This window comes from Austrofundulus limnaeus, unplaced genomic scaffold (genome assembly GCF_001266775.1).
Source record: "Austrofundulus limnaeus strain Quisiro unplaced genomic scaffold, Austrofundulus_limnaeus-1.0 Scaffold7, whole genome shotgun sequence".
NCBI lineage: Eukaryota > Metazoa > Chordata > Actinopteri > Cyprinodontiformes > Rivulidae > Austrofundulus > Austrofundulus limnaeus.
This window is the reverse complement of record NW_013952409.1, coordinates 2,670,360-2,689,086: the sequence shown is the minus strand read 5'-3', so window position 1 is coordinate 2,689,086 and position 18,727 is coordinate 2,670,360. Positions and strand designations below refer to the sequence as shown.

Sequence of the window (18,727 nt, the reverse complement as noted above, 5' to 3'; positions counted from 1 at the left end):
CCCCCCCCCCCCAGGTGCATACATGTCTCCCCCCGGGGTTCCCCTCATCTCTTTAAGACTGAGCCCCGTCACCTGAAGGAGGAAGCTCATTTCAGCTGCTTGTATCTGAATACAAGCAGGTTTCTGCAGATTTCACTGAGTAAACGCTGCAAGTCTCTTCTTACATAATTTAACACAACAAAATATGACCCACATTTAAAATGCCCACAACTCTTCAAAGAATTATCTCGTTAGAAAGTTCTGCCCTAGATTCTAATTAAAGTAAACATAATGAAAATCCTTGGTGCCATCTCCTTCTCTCTGCTGCTTTTTGTTTTTCCAACCTGCCCTTGTCCTTCAGCTCTCTGGCTCTGCTCCAGCAGCAGCTCAGGGTGAAACAACACAACGGGGCAAACAGAGGAGGTTGTATTTTGTGCTCAGGAGGTGAAAGCTGGTGAAAGCACTCGCAAAACTGATGGAGAAAACCTTCAGGGTCCAACCAGGAGGGACGACTTTATGTTTCAGAAGATCTGAGCCAACACGGCTTTGCTTTAATCTTTCATGTTGTTTTTCTCTCTCCTAAGACCTGCGGCTTCTAATCCCATCACTTTTATACACAAAACACCTCATTAATACAGCTCATATTTCTAATTAGGGCCAAATACAAGCAAGCACAAAACCCCAAACAGACTGCCTGGTTTTACTTTGAGGGGAAATGAGGACAAACAATTTATATAGTCCTGAAAAGTCAGTAAATATGCAGCAAAACATCAAATTTGAATTAAAGAACACATTAACATCATTATTTTTTCTTGAACGGTCAGTGTTAGCTGAAACTAAATAAATCAGAAATAAAAATTCTAAAAAAAAATCTCATTCAAAAACTGGAACAAAAAAACAACTGACGTGTTCAGAATGTCTACAACAGAGGTTGTCAAACTAGGGTTCCAGGACCCCCAGGGGTCCATAAACAGCAGACTGCGGGTCCTCAAAAAATATGATAAACTGTTTTGCTTTTTTTGTTTAAAGCGCCTGTGACATCAAAGAAAGCATCTTTATACTTAAGAAAACTGGCAAAAAACACATGATTTTACCATTTTTGTCACATAACCGGCCTATTTTCTTTTGAATTTGGCTCAGCCAAAGTGAAACAGGAAGTGACATCAAAGGGGAACTCATTAATAAAATAAACTCTCTGATCTTTGTTTATTAAAACAAAATTATTTAAACTTTCACTCTCCTTTGTTTGTTTGATAATGACCAAAATAATCTAAAGAAACATCGGATTCTTCTCTACAGTCTCTGTTGTTAGCTTTGTAATGACTTCCTGTTTACATGCCGACATTCCCCTTTGACATCACTTCCTGTTACTTCACATGTAAATATCTCAACAACCGTTCATCTCAGTGACGTGAAATTTGTTTTGCAACATGTTATCAATGTGATCTTTCCAAAAATGCATTCATGTTTATTACAAACATTTTGACATCACAGGCACTTTAATACATATGCACCAGTAAAACAAACATACTTAACCAAACAAATAATTATTCCCGTGGCATTAAGGGGTTAAAACGGCAATAAATCCTTTTTAAATCAGCATGAGATTTATGAGAGGAGTCCGTAGAATACTTTCACCCCTGTAAGGGGTCCTTGGGGGTCCTCGGACCCAATGAGTTTGAGAAAACCTGGTCTAATTAAAATACAGCGTGGATGGAGACCTGCATTGCTCTGTAGACCTTCACATTAAGTGTTTTTTTTTTTTTCGGAAGATTTATTTGGGAATTTCCAGTCGTATCAAATAAAGTTCACAAGTTTTTTTTTTTTTTTTTTTGTGAAGCATGCGATAAAAATTAGACGAGCTAAAGAGGCAGGATTGTACTTGCCCGTCATAATTAAACCAAATAAGAACAAAAGCTCAGAAGAATGCGCGTCTAATAACGGGAGGAGATCAGGCCCGAGGCGGCCCGAGCAGGTGGCATTCCACCTTAACTAGTAGGATTACAGCCAAGCTTACAACGAAAGGAGGTCCGATCTAAAGGGTCATATGTGGGCTAAATGTCCGCACAGGTTAAGAAGGTGACATTCTTGCAGGACTAATAGATGTAATTCAGCTCAAACTGTTGTTTGAAAGAATCAGTTTAACGTTTTTTGAGTAAAGAACAGGAGCTCGTTATAAAACTTATGAGTTTCAGACATTAAGGACTTTATTTTCAATCCAATTAAATAAACGACTGAAAATCAAGCAGATAAAGCAGATTTTATATGTAATGAGTTCATAATGAGCGTTGTGAAGCAGATGTCCTGCGCCTGCAGCGGTTTGAACGAGCGAAGAGAATAAAAACATTTTGGTTTTAACGTTTGTCGAGATAATGAAGACAGCACTCATGTCAAATTCAATTACATCATAAACACGCTGCATATACATAATGCACAACCTGATGGAGGGAAAATGTACCTTAATCATGCAGTAATGGCTGCAGAAGGTTATTTGGGGTACCAAGTAAAATTAACGCTGAGTCACTGCACCGAGGCTGAGGCAGCAGGAAGGAAACAGAAGGTTCCCAGGATACCTGCAGAGGAGAACGGGACTCTGACATCAGCTTTTATACAAGAAGAGTAACCTAAAAAAATGAAACAAGGAGGACAGGACGTGGAAGGACACAAAAAATGGGAATGATCATCAATAAAATAAACCCAGTAGAAAAGAAATGAAGCTGAAGACGAAGACTAAAGTGTTGAAATCAAGAGGAAGGGGAGGAAGATTAAAAATAAGATCCCATGAGAGGAATGTTGCCGATACAAAAAATAAAAAAAATAAAAGCAAGCAGGCTTTAGAGGACACAAGAACATCTTCGAACATCCATTCTTAGAAATCACATCAGCTGGGCCTTTAAACGCTGACTCAGCTGAATGTTGGACGGTCACTGGACACTTCCTGTTATTGGGACAATAAGTGTCTCAAACCATTTACTTTGCTTGGATTAGATATAAAAGCTGTTAAGGTATACTGCAGATTTTAATTTAGAGACAAGTACAAAGATGATAGAGCATATATTTAAACCTATATTTCATTTGGAAGCAGAAGGAACTCTGACCCTTCATCTCCCTGATTGTGACTCAAAATAATGTAAAGTAACTCAATCTGTTCATCTCAGAATTTGTTGCAACACGTTATTAATGTTATTTTTCCCATCATGCATTTATCTTGAAAAGCTTAAGTCACAGACACTTTAAGCCACGTGTCAAACTCAAGGCCTGCGGGCCAAATGTGGCCTGTGGGTGACAACCATCTGGGCCCCACAACCCCGCCGCAAATTACACCCATGTGATTATGAGTGGGAACTCCCTGTAGGAAAGTGGGAGAGTTCAGAATTTAAGGTTGCAGCTACTCACCACAACTCAGTGAGTAAAACTCTCAAACTTTTACTTTTAATAGTATTTCTGTAGTATTTATTTCACATTTAGTCAGTCGTACTCGTAGTACCTTTCAGTGTTTATAAGCAGACGTGTTAAAAGACTGTTTCTATGCAGAAAATACCAGGTAGAGCTCAGTTGTTGTTTAACGGTGCTCAGTTGTAGCAATGAGACGAGGAACATGTTTCATGTTTAGTTGAAGTTAAATATGAAACGTCAAAGTTTACAACTGGCCCTTTGAGGACCACTGTAATGCTCCTGTGGCCCTCGGTTAAAAGGAGTTTGAGCCCCCTGCTTTAGGACCACTAGAATATAAACATGAAGTTTTTGAAACAGGTCCAGATTGATGGAAATAAATCTTTACATCTTTCATGTTGTCTATTTGATGAAATGACTAGAACTGCAACAACCAATCAATAAAAATCGATTATTAAAAGTGTTGGCAACAAATTTCATTATGGGTTTGTTGTGTCAGGTGATTTCTGATGGTATTAATTTAATGATTGAGTTTCAAGTTTTACTTTGCTGATGATGTCTGAGTGAAGACACTTGCTTTAACGTAATACTGCAAATAATGAATGTAATCACTCTAGTCTTAACATGGTGTCACTGACTGCGTTTCCATTGCCAATGTGCACAAAACTTTGTTGATATTCTGTTAATGTTGAAAAACAGTTTTGCAACTGTGGTGTTTCCATTAAGTAAGAAATGCTATTAAAGTCATGCGTGAATACGTTTGTTCTTGTGATAAGTCATTACAAACATGGCAGCGATGGATGTAAACACATAGCATGTTGCTACCACGACACTAGCGCTCATCATCAGAGGAGACGTCGGCGTCTTTTATCGAGGCTTTCCAGAGACAAGTCCCTACTTGGGAGCGGCTATGTATGCTGTGTTTTTGGGAAATTGTAGTCGGTGAGTTTACTATTTTATACTACTTCTGTGATATTACTACTATTTCTACTTCCTGTTATCTTCTTTTTCTTCGTCTTTTTGCCAGTAGAAACAGCTTGTTGTTGATCAAGTCACTCTTCTGATGAGAAAAAAAGTGTTTCCATTGCAGTTTTGTGAAAAACACCAATTTCTACACGGCTGAAAAACCACCTCATCCTAGCACAAAAACATTTTGTCGAAAAACTTAATTTTTTTTCCAAATTGACGTGTTTCAGGTTACACTCTTCCCTCAGGGACACATTTTACAAAAGGAGAGAAAATATGAAAAGACTAAGGATATAACACACAATTGTGTAGATTTGTGTGTACATTTATTGATTTATTGAAACTAATTGACAAATATTTACTTATTTATGCATTAAAATTTAAGCTGTTTTTTGTGCAGTCTGATACATCAGTCCACATTTTTTATTTTGGAATAAAGAGGTCAAAATTAAAAACTTTTTTTATGATTCATTGATTAATCAAACTATTAATCAATAGTTTATAATAAATCGTTAGTTGCAGCCCTAGAAATGACAGCATTAAAAGCTACAATGTTTACAAAAAATTCATGAAATCTAAAAAGTGACATCTGATGCCATAAAAACTGATTTTATAACAGAAACCCTCTTCAGCATCGCTTCAAGATGAAAGAGAAAAACACGATAAGCTCTAGTAATTCGTTTTAGACGGGAGGGACAAACAGTTGTGTTAAATTGAAGACGGCAGGTTTCATGAATAAAGAGAGTAAAAGTGCAGGAGGAGTGACAGATTAATAAAGCTGCATCAGAGAGGCAGAGGATGAATCAGCTCAACTTCCCCGGCTGACTCGAGGGCGAGACGGAGTCTGTCAGGCCAGCAGCCGAGGATGACTCATCCTGATTCACTGTCACTCACAGCCATGGATTAGCTGCGCTGCAAAACATGCAGCTTTGGCTTCTGCAGCTGTCTGCTCCTCTGCACCGCTAACAGACTGAACTCATCTCTCCACAGACACTTTGACGAGCTCAGTGTGGAAACAGAAACTAATAAAGTATTTACCAATAAATACAGCCTAAACTTTAACATTTATAACCCTGACTTTAACACACACACACACACACACATACACACACACACACACTCAGCCCTGCAGCCACAAACATGTGACTCATCCATTAGCCTTTCTGCGCCTGTCAGGATGAACCCACGAGTGCACGCGTACGTGCACGCTCACGAGAGAGCTGCATTCCGATCTGTCCTTTGTGAGGATCAGCCTCCAGTGGAGAGGGTCTCGCAGATCTTGTGGGGGTGATATCTGAACAACCTTCAAAAAGACGGGAGCGTCTTTGATCTGCAGAGCTGTGCACACACACACACACACATACACACACACACACACAGACGCAGTCTGTTACAGGAACTTTATCAGTCTGCTACAGATTCCAAACTCAAAAAACAAATGTTTTCTTTTGGGTCATCCAAAAACATTCATTTCATTTTATCTAACAGAATCTTTTTTTTCTTTTTTTTTTATCTAAAAGAATCTTTAACAAAAACTAGAAGCACTCGGAGAGTGCAAACCTCCGCCAAGACCAATTTCCTCCATCTTGTAAGAGTTAATGCGCAAAAGCAGAGATGGAAACACATTTGCTGAATAAGAGAAGCCATTTTTGTGAAGAAAGACCGTCCATCATTAAACAGAGGTGGAGGTCTCCGTTTTCAGTTGTCCCCCTCCTACAGCGTGGCCATTGTATCACTCCACCCCCTGTTAACAATAAGTGTTAATTAGGTGTCAACGATAGCCATGTGATGTGAGTATCAGTCACATGGAGGCAGGGCTTAAAAGCCTGAATTTTGCCTGAAACTCTCAGACTGAAGAAGTCTCTTGGAGGAGAGACGAAACGTTTCATTAGAGAAGAACCCGTCCAGAAGACCTATACAATTTTTTTCTTTTTGATTTTTTACCTGGATTACTGAGATGCATCAGGACATTTGCTGAATAAGTTCTGACGTAGTGAACATTTAAGCAGCAGTATGCACGGGATTTCTTCTCTGTGGAGTCCAATGTGAAAAAACAAAAGTCAGACTGGTCACCCAACGTTATTCATGGTCAAACTGGTGTGGGATTAAGCTCCTAAGTTTTCATCAGTCACATTTCACCATGTAAAACCTCTGTTTTATCCCCTTGTTTGAGTTTGTAATGGTTTGACTCTCTTTATAAAGTGCTTCCTGGCTCCCCCCGTCTCCAAACTTTGAGGCCCGGCAGCTCTCTGTTTACAAGCCTAGTAGAGACAAACTATTTTGATTGGTTGTTTCGGAAATGGGAAAAATAGGTTTTATGGTGCAGTCACGCACTTCCTGGTCACAAAACGTTCTCTAAATGCACAGATCATGGCCAAAATTATTCATCATTACATCTGGTTTTAACATTACTTTTATAAAGCTTGAAGTTCGTGCTGTCCAATGCAGTTCAAATGAACACTGAACGGTTTCACTGTTTTTCTTACAGAAGCCCTGTGAAAGCATCACAGCTTTGCCGATCTCAGAGGATTCAAATAAAAAATAATTCCTGTATCCGCATCATGATCCGGAACATCACCAAAATGTAAAAGGTGTGTTCCTTGGCTCAGTACCCACATGTGGTAAAAATGTCATGATAATCCGTCCACAAGTTTTTGAATAATGTTGTCCACAGACAGAATGACAGACAGACAGATTCGCGACTGAAAACATTACCTCCTTGGCGGAGGTAACAAAACCAAGTTAAAGGTAAATCATGAAAAAGTAGTTGAATCAAAGTTAAGAAGACTGAAAAAAAATCTTAAAGGATCAAAATGCACACGACTTCCTCTCATATCAACAATAATATGTCAAAATAAAAGTTTCTAAGCAAAACTTGTGAGCATTTGTCAGCAGGGCTGTCAAAAAAAAGGAAAAAAAGCTACAGCAGGGTTTCTCAAACATTTCGGTTCTGGGGACCCCTTACAAAAGGTGAAAAGCTTCCAGGGACCCCCTCATAAATGTCTTGATTTAAAAATAATTTATAGACATTTAAACCCCCAAAAGCCACGAGAATCATAATTAGTTTTTGTTTGGTTTGTTTTACTTGTACATTGTTCCACATACAATACTAAAAATAAAAACCTAAATCAAATTTTAATTCTTTGAGGGCACCCCTGTTTGAGAACCTCTGAGCTACAGGAACAACTGAAGTGGCTGAAAACAGGAAATCAAGTTGGTCTGCTCAACTAGAACTACAGAATAATAATAAAAAAACAAGTTTTCAGCACGAACAAGTTTAGGCTGAAGAAAGAAATACAGAAAATATGTTGTTTATAAGAAAAAGGCAAGTTTGCAGAAAAGTTTCAAAACAAAGAGTTTGATAAAGTGCCCTGCAGAGTGGCTTTCTAGCTCCGCCCAGTTTCTGCTTGAGAACAAAAGCCTGGTGTGTGTGTGGTGTGTGTGTGGTGTGTGTGTGTGTGTGTGTGTGTGTGGGTGTGTGTGTGTGTACCTGGTTCAGGTCCATGGTGGCCCTCGTCCAGCACCAGGTTGTTCAGACACTTCAGCTCCCAGTCCTGTAGCTCAGCTCTCCACAGGGCAGGAGCGAACACGGTGTACTGGGCTCTACGGGACAACAGTGACGATACAGAGCTGAGCTGAGATAAAAACAGCAGCGAGGCTTTGTTTGAATATATTTAGTAAAAAAAACAGTCATATCTTTAAGAAATAAAAAATGAGCACATGAGCTAAGGACTGGGTTGAAAATGTAGTTTTCCTGGTTTCACAGTGAGCAGGAAAAAGATGGCTGCAATGAAGAAACGTTTATAAAGTTTGACCCAAAAATCTAAAAACACATCAGAAAATCCACAAATCTGAAAAAAAAAAACCTAAATTATCCAAATATGAACCCGACTGAAACACTGAACTATAAACAGACGCCCACAAACCTGAATGAGCTGAAGCAACGTTGTAAAGAAGAGTGGGCCAACATGTTTACACAATCATGCTGGAGACACATAAAACCACAAACTCTGCATTTTGGCTCAGTTTGGTGGTTATTTGATAGCTTTAAGACGTGTTTAAAACCACAGGTTTTTTTTTTTTTTAATTATTGTTTGATTCGGAAAAAACTTCAACCTAAAAATCTTTTCTGTTCAGGAGCTTGTTCTGCTTTGACAGACCAGGGGTCTCATTTATAAAGGATTGCGTGGAAACCATACTAAAAGTGAACGTACGGCCAAAAGGYGGAAATGGCGTACGCCAAAAAAAATTCTGATTTATATAACCGTGCGAACGCACGTTTCTGCGCATCTTTCCTTTATAAATCACAGCCGCACGTCAGAGTTTGCGCACGAGGTCCCGCCTCAGGTTCTACCCTCTACACGCCCACACTCAACATAAAGTACCTCATGAATGTTAAGATGTATTTAAATCAGTCAGCTGATCAATGCCAACAAAAGTGATTGGTTCAGACGCTCCGTCGTGCGTCTGGAGGATGACAGGTGCTGACTGACAGCTGCTCACGTGAACAGAATGTCTGTAATTGACACAGATTTTCCCTCATTTTGCTTTAGAGTAATCTAACAATTTTAATAAAAAAAATACACAGCTTCAAATTAATTTTCTCTCAGAGCCTGCAGGATGATAAAAACAATAAAAGTAAAATTAAATAAGTCAGATAAAATTAGAAATGAGTTCACTGCTCTTCTCCTCGTCCTCTCCTCCTCCTGCCTGCTCTGTTATCCGCGGCAGACGCACGCACGCACACACACACACACACACACACACACACAGACACACACTGCATGCATGACAAATACGGACTTTAAACGTGAAGTTTTATAACATCTACACTGGCGAGGTGAATGCGCCCTGCGCGTGTATCCAAAGCGTGACTTTTGCTGTCCTGCTGTTCTTGTCGGGGAGGGGTCTGTGGGTCAGGGAGGGGTCTGTGGGTCAGGGAGGGGTCTGTGTGGGTCAGGGAGGGGTCTGTGGGTCAGGGTCATCTGAGGAGGAAGCAGATGAATGGAGTTGCACACGAGAACTTTTAAGATTTAAGTTTTTTTATTTCAAAGGTCCTCATGGCTCAGCAGCAGCAGCAGCAGCAGCAGCAGAAGCATAAATGTTACTGTTAATAAAGCTGATGATAAAGTTGAATAAAAATCTAAGTCTGATTCTGAAGGTAAATTAAATCTCTGACAGTGATCATTACACAGTGAGGCTCTAATTCTTCACTTCACCATCTGTGTCACAGTTTCACGTCTCCAAAATGAGCGTACGCATGGGTCAGAGCTATGAGGCACCGCACATTTACACGTCAAGTTTGGATTTTATATATCACAACCTTGGTGTAAAAAGTGGCGTATGCAAGTTACAGAAAATAAAACCTCTGCAGGAAAGAAATTTATATTTATAGATGGGAACAACCCTGAAGCATCATCATCATCATCATCAATTAAAAAACAATTGATCCAGAGCATTCTGAAAACGTGAAATGTTCAATTTAAAATTTAAAAACCTGTGTCAACCTCTTTAGCTGAACGAGGGCGTCGATGTGACAATAAGGGACGAGGACAGAGCGGGACACAGGGCACAGAAATGAAACCCAGAGGGAGGAGGGGAATGTAAAATAAAGAAAAGCTGAGAGTAAAAAAGCAGAGCGTGGGCAGAGCACAGAGACATCAGCTCTAAACACAAGACAACAAAAAAACTGATGTTTAAAAAAAGAGATCTGAATAAATCAGAGGGCAGCTTGTTGTGGGAGCGCACGGTTCATCCTGCAACAAAGTGCAGCAGAAAGTTTGAAAGTAATTTGCGCGGTTTCCTGAGATGATTTAGTCACACAGAGGAGCACAGTTTGAGCTTCGAGCAGATTTTTGAGAAATTATTTAGTTGCTGCGTTAAAATAAAGTCACGACAGCATCAGAGCTTTTATTCATGACACGATAAACTCATGTTGTAAGCTTCATGGTTTGGTTGATTTTAGTGTTTTAAAGTCATAAAGCTCATATTCAAATATTACCTTTGAATATTCATGTTGAGAGAGAAAGTCGTTTTGAGTTTAAGTTTTGTAAAACCTTCATTTTGAACTGAGGTTTGTGGAATCATCTTGATTTTAAAATAAAAGCATCTAAAACATGTATTTGTTTCAAAAGATGGGAAAATATGATACCATTTGTAGTATTTATAAAGATATGAAGGATATCTGTTTGTTTCAATTAATTTGTTTCATTTAGAGATTGTTCCGGCTTCAGTTTGTTTGTTGAAGTTGTTTTTTTGAAAATGTGATTTTTTTTCTTCACTTTGCATTGTTTTCATTCAGGTCATGATTTACTTTTTTCGTTTGTGAATTTTTCTTTTTAACTGTATAGAGATTGTCTTGTTTTTTTAATGAATGAAATTATTGATTATTTATGTATTTTTGCGATTTTTGGTCAACTGTAGCAAACAAACGGATCAACACGAAATCAGGCAGGACTGTAAATGTGTCCGAGCTACACTGCGCCAGCCAACGGTTTTATGATAGACCCCATATTTGAGGAGGGGGCTCCATCTGAAAACGGGGGTGTCTGGACATACAAAAATGCTTATAACTCAAAAACTACAGGAGCTTCAGATTTTTGTTGTTTAGCTCTGATGAAGGGCTACCATCAGGCCCACCAACATTCACCCCCAGCCCCCTCCAGACCACCACCCAAAACTATAAATCCGTTCTGATTGAGTTCTGGTGTGTGAGGGTCATATATGATACCACTGTGCAGTATCTAGTTATTATTATTAAAATGTTACATCATCATTTCTTTCATCATTGTGCACCACACAAAGCTGAATAAAAACAGAACTTTTTAATCAAATTGTGTAAATCTAAGTTTAAAAACAAGAGAAACGGTCGATTTCTGTCAATAAGTGAAACAACTGTTTTAAGATTGTCAAAAATAAACAAATCAAACTTAGATGTTTTGATGAGGTGTCCCACTAAAAATTATATTAAAAAAACATCAGAATTACTAAAAGCAGAAGCTGAACTTTAAATGATGATGGGTTTGTAGACATCACATCATTACATCATTACTGTCCTTCATTTCTGCTTTCTGACCTCAGCATTTAGTAAAAACATTTTTCAGCCACTTCTCTCCGACCCTCCGTTCATCGCTTGTTTCCCAGCCTTTCTTCGTCAGGATCTTCCCAGTGTAAGGAGATCCTGCCCTGAGAGCCGCTCTCACCACTTACTGCTGACTTCTGACCAACCTTTGGTAACAAAGCCAGGCAGGAAACAAGGACTCCTCAATGTGACGTGATGGCAGGCTGCCCGCCGAGCGCCGCAGCCAGAACAAAAACAGGTTTGTCACAGCGGACATTAATGCTTCATGAACAAACTGATGCTTTTTAAGTGCATCCAAATGTCCTCTTTTAAAAACAAAATATTCTTTCCTCAGTGCAAATGAAAATAAGGCAGAAAGCAGTTTGAATGAGTTATAAATAAAGCTAATTTTACAAACATTTACTTTCTTTCTGCTCAATCACAGCTTCACTTTGCAGACGTTTTGTCCTGGATTATCTTCGTTTTGTTAAAGCTAAACAAAGTTAAATTAAAACAGCTGAACGAGGTGTTTTAATAATACTTTGCACCAGACTATCACAAAAATAAAAAAAAACAGCGCGAACAAAAGCAACGGGCTTACCAAGCTGCCATGACAACAGCTTCATGTCAACAAAACCCGTCTGCAGGCGTGTGACATTCACACCCAACACAGCTTGACTGACAGCTGCATGGGCCGCCGCTGAAAGAACGAACTCACTGAAAAGATGTTTTGTACAAACAAACAAAACATCCTCAGACAAACAAGGACGTCCTTTTTTTTCTGGATTTTTGGTGTCAAAGCATCTTCGGCTTCTGACGAGTCGATTGATATTCACAAGACGCCTGCAGTTTTATTTTGGGTTGGGATTAAAAAACTCTGAACTGTTCTGCACGTCAGAGATTTAGTGGACAGTCTGGGTCCGCAACGAAATACCAGAAATCCAACAGAAACATGAGGAAACACTAACAACAGAAACATGAACATGTCTGTGTTTCAAACATTCAGTAGGATATAAAATGCTCACTTACACGTCCACAGGTACTCTGAGCAGGAGAGGCAACATGGCTCCTTCATCGTTCAGCTCCATCAGCCGAGGCTCCAGCAGCTCCATGATGGTCAGAGCTGAACGATACACAGCTGGTAGGCCTGGAGGTCAGAGGTCAGGGTTAAAACTAAAGTATAAGAAACTTCAGGAAGAACTTTATAATGCCTTATTTAGTCATTAAGAAATGGTTAGTTAAACATGAAGGCATCATGGTTCCCAAAGTTGGGGTCGGGCCCCCTTTATGGGTCAAGAAACATCAAGTGAGGGTCCCCAGGTGATTTCCAGACATCAATTTATGGATGACTCAGTTTGGTATATTTTAGTCTATGTGAAAGATACAGCTTGAAATTGCTCTGAAATTGTAAAGAAATGGACCGAAGGAGAGAATTTTAAAAACATAATGTATAAATAACAAAGTCAAAATGTTTAAATCCTTAAATAGTGCTGTTTTCAAAGTTAACGAAGCATTCATTAATGTCCGTCCGTCCATTTTCTTCCACTTATCCGGGATCGGATCACGGGGGCAGCAGCCTAAACAGAGACCCAGATTTTCCTCTCTCCAGCCACTTGTACCAGCTCCTCTGGGGGAATCCCAAGGTGTTCCCAGGCCAGCTGAGAGACATAGTCCCTCCAGCGTGTCCTGGGTCTTCCTCTGGGTCTCCTCCCAGTGGGACGTGCCCGGAACACCATACCAGGGAGACGTCCAGGAGGCATCCTAACCAGATGAACCACCTCAACTGGCTCCTCTCGACGTGGAGGAGCAGCAGCTCTACTCTGAGTCCCTCCTGGATGACTGAGCTTCTCATACTCTCTAATGCTACATTTATGTCAAACACGTTTTGAGCATCTGGATTGGTCCACAAAGCAGTGACAAAGGGCAACCTTGGTGGAGTCCAACTCTCACCGGAAACAAGTCCGAATTACAACCAGCAATGTGGACCAAGCTCTGGCACTGGTCATACAGGGACCTAACAGCCCGTATCAACGGGCCTGGTACCCCATACTCCCTGAGTACCCCCCACAAGAGTCCCCGAGGGACACGGTCGAACACCTTCTCCAAGTCCACAAAACAATGTAGACTGGTTGGGCGAACTCCCATGCACCCTGCTAAGGGTGTAAAGCCGGTCCACTGTTCCACAACTAGGACGAAAACCACACTGCTCTTCCTGAATCCGAGATTCGACTATCCAACAGACCCTACTCTCCAGGACCCCCTGAATAGACCTTACCAGGGAGGCTCAGAAGTGTGATCCCCCTATAGTTGGAACACACTCTGTGGTCCTCGTTTTTAAATAGAGGGACCACCACCCCGGTCTGCCAATCCAGGGGAACTGCCCCAGATGTCCACGCGATATTGTAGAGTCACGTCAACCAACACAACCCCACAACATCCAGAGCCTTAAGGAACTCCGGGCGAATCTCATCCACCCCCGGCGCCCTGCCACAGAGGAGCTTTTCAACCATCTCAGTGACCTCGGCACCAGAGATTGGAGAGTCTGACCCAGGGTCCCCAGTCTCTGCTTCCTCATGGGAAGATGTGTCAGTAGGATTGAGGAGGTCTTTGAAGTATTCTGCCCACCGACCCACAACGTCCTGAGTTGAGGTCAGAAGCGCACCATCCCCACCAGCCGGTTTGAGGGTTGCCGCCATGACAGGCACCGACAACCTTATGGCCATAGCTCAGGTAAGCTGCCTCGACAATGGAGGTATGGAACATGGCCCACTCGGAGCCAATGTCTCCCACCTCCCCCGGAACGTGTTTGAAGTTCCCCCGGAGGTGTGAGTTGAAGCTCCTGACAGGAAACCGTCATCTTTCCCCCACAGAGCCAACTCACCACCAGGTAGTGGTCAGTCGGGCAACTCCAGAGTGGAAGAGTGTCCAACCCTTCTCGAGGAGACTGGTTCCAGAGCCAGAGTGGTGCGTCGAGATGAGTCCAACTATATCTAGTCGAAACCTCAACCTCACACACCAGCTCAGGCTCCTTCCCCACCAGAGAGGTGACATTACACGTCCCTAGAGCCAGCTTCTGTAGCCGAGGATCAGACCGCCAAGGTCCTCGTCTTCGACCACTGCCCAACACACATTGCACCCGACCCCTACGGCCCCTCCCACAGGTGGTGAACTCATGGGAAGGGGGAGCCACGTCTCCTCTTCGGGCTGTGCCCAGCTGGGCTCCATGGGTGAAAGACCAGCGATCAGGTACTTGCTAACGTGCCCCACCTCCAGGCCTAGCTCCAGACTGGTGACCCACGTCCGGGTAAGATCTGTTGCACTCATCATAAGGGGTCTTTGGGCTGCACTTTGTCTGATCCCTCACCTAGGACCTGTTTGCCTTGGGTGACCCTACCGACAACATAGCTCCAAGGATCATTGGGACACTCAAACCTCTCCACCACGATAAGGTGGCAGCCCAGGGAGAACCATTTATTAATGATTAAGGTTTAAATAAGAGTGTAGTTATAAAGTGATAAAGGATATCAAGACATTTGGGGTCACAGATTATTTCACCGAGGACCCCAAGTTAAAAAAATAAATAAACAAACTGAACAGTAATCCACCCCATGGGTATGGATGCTAATTTCAGGTGGGGGGGATAGGACCAAGATGTGAATTGAGTTTAAGTTAAGGGTTAAGCTATAAAATTACGAGAAAAATGAATGGAAGTCAATCCACGGTCCCCATGGAGATACAAACAAATGTTTGTGTGTGTGTGTGTGTGTGTGTTGGCTACAAAGTGAGAACCATGTTAGATTTTTAATCAACAAAGGGAGGTCATTTTTGAAAAGTTAGGACATTTTTCCAGTCCTCACTTTGTTTGCAGCTCTGCTGTTCTTCACCAGTTATGTTTAAAGGTATGGTGTGAGTTAAGTTCTGGTTCAGGTTAGGGTTAACTATAGACCAGTAATGGTTCATTTTAGGGAAAATATCTCGGTTAGGCATAAATACAGTTACAAAAATGAATGGAAGTTAATACAATGTCCTCAGTTTGATGCAAATACAAGGATGTATGTGTGTGTGTATGTCTGTGTGGCCTTGTTTTTCCTACAGCGTGGGGACAATTTTCCTGAAAAAGCAGCCTTTAGGGACTGAACGTGCATCGTGGGGACCAATGCCAGTCCCCACGGGTCCAAATGCAAATTACAGGTGGGGGGTTAGGTTTAGGACCAAGGTGTGAATTGAGTTTAGGTTAGTTTTAGGTCAGGTAAACCTGTGAGATTAGGGTTAGGGTTGGTGGTCAGGGTTAGGCTGTAGAAAATAATGGAAGTCAATGACAGGTCCCCATAAAGATAGCTGTACCAGATTGTATGTGTGCGTTGGTACCGACCTTGCAGCATGATGAGATCCCAGGCAGCCAGGACAGAGTCCCAGCAGGGCAGGGAAGTGAAGAGAGTGAGGAACCAGGGCGTGACAAAGTGGACTGATAGGACCCCCGCAGAGTCCTGCAGGGGGGTTTGATAAAAACAGGAAGATTTGACAGGAAACACAAAAACGTTTTCAAAGCTTGTTTAGTTTCAGCAAGAATAATCTCTCAGTTTCACCATCCATGCACACAATGTCCACTTTCAGAAAGTCTTCAGCTGCAAACTTAAAAAAAAAAACTCCTCAAAGACGTCTTTGTTTGTTTCAGCTGAACTGTTTAATGACAACAGTTTCACTGTCAGAGGAAAATATAATAAAAACTAATAAGAGGGACAATAAGAAATTATTCAGAACAAGTTTTACAAACTCAAACCTGGACTCCAGTCTCGATTAAAAATACTTTAAGCCTTTGTTGTCTCAGCTCTGCAGGATAAAGTGTTTAACAGTTTAGTTATATAGATGCTGATTTATGAGCTCTAATCACATTTTCTCTGTCCAGGAAAAACAAATCTGTTGTGTTTACAACAAACCACACCAGCGTGTGCACGAGTGGGCAGCTTTTCTGCCAGACCTGCTGAGTCAGCACGGAGGATAAAAATCCTTCTAAAGACGTTTGAGCTCAAAACGCTGCGTTCAAGTGACTTTGTGACAATTAGTGTCGTGTTTCAGGGATGAAGATGTTCTCCAGTAAAGGAAGACTTTTATTTTGAAAAGAAACGGCCCGTCGTTAAACAGGGTTCATTAAAGTACATAAATCTGAGTGGGTCTGGAAAAGACAAGACATGCTGTAATATGTGGAGGAGCCAAAACAGAGTATGATGCAGTTTTTGTTTGACCAAATTATTATTTTTTTCATATCTTTGGTTTTAACAGCAAAATAACTGAAAAGTAAAAAAAAACTGCAAACATTTACTTGTTGCTAAAAATTTCCTCTTTCCATCAATCAAACCGAACTTCATTTATAAAATACAAAATATTATATAAATGATAAAAAACAAGCGTGACAGTGTTTAGATAAGCTGAAACAACTGTTTTATATGGTGCTATAGAATGAAAAATAGTAAGGATTTCTCAACTTTATATTATGAAAATTAAATTGAAGTTTTTAATTTTATGCACAGTGAAAGTTGTTAAATGAAGGTTTTTATGTGTAAGATTCTGCAGAGATTTCAGTTAAAACATTAAAAATAAAAAACTACCCAATAGTTAAAAAGCAGGCTGAATTAAACAGAAAATATATATTTTTAAAAATCAGTAGTTCAAATAATATTTAGCTTAATGTGGATGAACAAACTGAAGCAACACATTTGTGTGATGTTGAGATCTCATATTTCTAACTGCTGTGTTTGAACAATATTTATTTTTTTAGTGCTCAGACTCATTATAAGCTCTAACATTTCTGTAAGGCTCTGTTCATCACTCCTCACCAGGTGCTTGGAGAACCGAGGCTTCCTGTGTCTCAGAAAGTGATCAAACACCTTCACCTGATGTTGGACCCTAAACAGAACAAAAACACTTTAGTTGTGCAGCTGTGGAATAAATGTAAAAACAGCCTAACCATTAGACACTGTATATACTGATTGGATAAAAAGAATGAATTTAAATATAATTTTTTTAAGTTTTATAAGTTAAACACAATAAGGGATTTCTCTCAGGTGTAAACATTTAATTCATATCTAACGGTTCTTACTTGGTGAGGCTGCGGTCGAACAGCTCAGAGAGATATTTAGTTTTATCCAACAGAGCTGTGAGAGCCCAGAAGGCCTCTTCTTCTCCCAGCTGCATCAGCAGGACAGCAGCTATGTAGGACATCCCTGTGACACATACACCTTTATGAAAATGGCTTTAGTACGAGCTTCCCCCTTTAACAGACTGATTATGAGTTTCTAAAGATAATAAGTGTTTGAAAAAAATGACTTCACAATCAAATTTTAACAACAACACCTGTGATTTTAATCTAATAGGATAAATTACATAAACATCTCATTTTGTTCAGAACTTCTTTGGAGCAAACATTGATAGTTTTGAGCCTCGGCGGTCCACTGCTGCCACCTGCTGGTCACACTGAGAACTGCAGCCTCCAATAAAAACTACAGGAACACGTTCTCACAGCTTTAAAACAATACAAAAGCATCAGAAGGTGGTTCAAAGGTAATTGTCAGTCTTACCTTGACTATAGCCAACATGGGGATTATATTTTGCATAAGCAATGAGGACCCTGAAGAGTTTAGCCTGACCCTCGATAGCTTCTGGACTGTCTCCCATCAGAGAGCGGTGGGTTGGGAAGGATCGCTCTGAGGCAAAAAAAGAAAAAAGAAAAAAAAAGCTTTATTAACAATATTTCAACACACTAAAGTGTTTTGTTTTTAAAAGACCCGAAAACTATAAATAAAACTATAAATTCCCAAAATAAAACTCAAAACCCTCCATCTCAGCTGTAATAAAACTCATCTTCTGTTTGAACTCACGCAGGTCCAGGACGATCTGTCTGAACAGACCGATCTCATCCACGGAGCAGCAGGACTCCGAGCCGCTCGAGGACTGCTTCAGACCCAGGTCGTTCTGGGTGTCACTCAGCGTGGAAATGGCAGCCAAGATGCCGTACTCACTGACCCCCAAGTCCACGAGTGGCCCTCGGACCTCTGATAAGCATCTCTGAGGAGGGGAAAACAATCCAGCACATCGTTTTTATCAGGAATAAATTTATTGGACAAGAGCTAGGGACTGCCAACAACCTTTGAGAGGGTTAATTACTGGAAAATATATCCAAGTCATGAGAAACGAGCAAATAAAACTTTCTGAAGCAAATGTCCTGATGCATCTCAGTAATCCAGGTAAAAAATCAAAAAGAAAAAAATTGTATAGGTCTTCTGGACGGGTTCTTCTCTAATGAAACGTTTCGTCACGGTTTCATTAGAGAAG

The 18,727-nt window shown here is 40.7% G+C and overlaps 1 protein-coding gene across 3 annotated transcripts in view; it reads right to left on the bottom strand.

The window, feature by feature from the left end:
• si:ch211-266k8.4 (USP6 N-terminal-like protein) overlaps window positions 1-18,727 on the bottom strand; it is a 59,689-nt gene that overhangs the window by 39,412 nt on the left and 1,550 nt on the right. For all 3 annotated transcript variants that reach the window (XM_014032930.1, XM_014032923.1, XM_014032915.1), the window contains exons 4-10: window positions 18,274-18,460; window positions 17,974-18,099; window positions 17,496-17,619; window positions 17,233-17,302; window positions 15,771-15,885; window positions 12,428-12,545; window positions 7,829-7,941 (exon numbers count right to left, since the gene is read on the bottom strand). In XM_014032930.1, coding sequence (XP_013888384.1) covers window positions 7,829-7,941; window positions 12,428-12,545; window positions 15,771-15,885; window positions 17,233-17,302; window positions 17,496-17,619; window positions 17,974-18,099; window positions 18,274-18,460 — 853 coding nt within the window. The remainder of the gene's footprint in view (window positions 1-7,828; window positions 7,942-12,427; window positions 12,546-15,770; window positions 15,886-17,232; window positions 17,303-17,495; window positions 17,620-17,973; window positions 18,100-18,273; window positions 18,461-18,727) is intronic.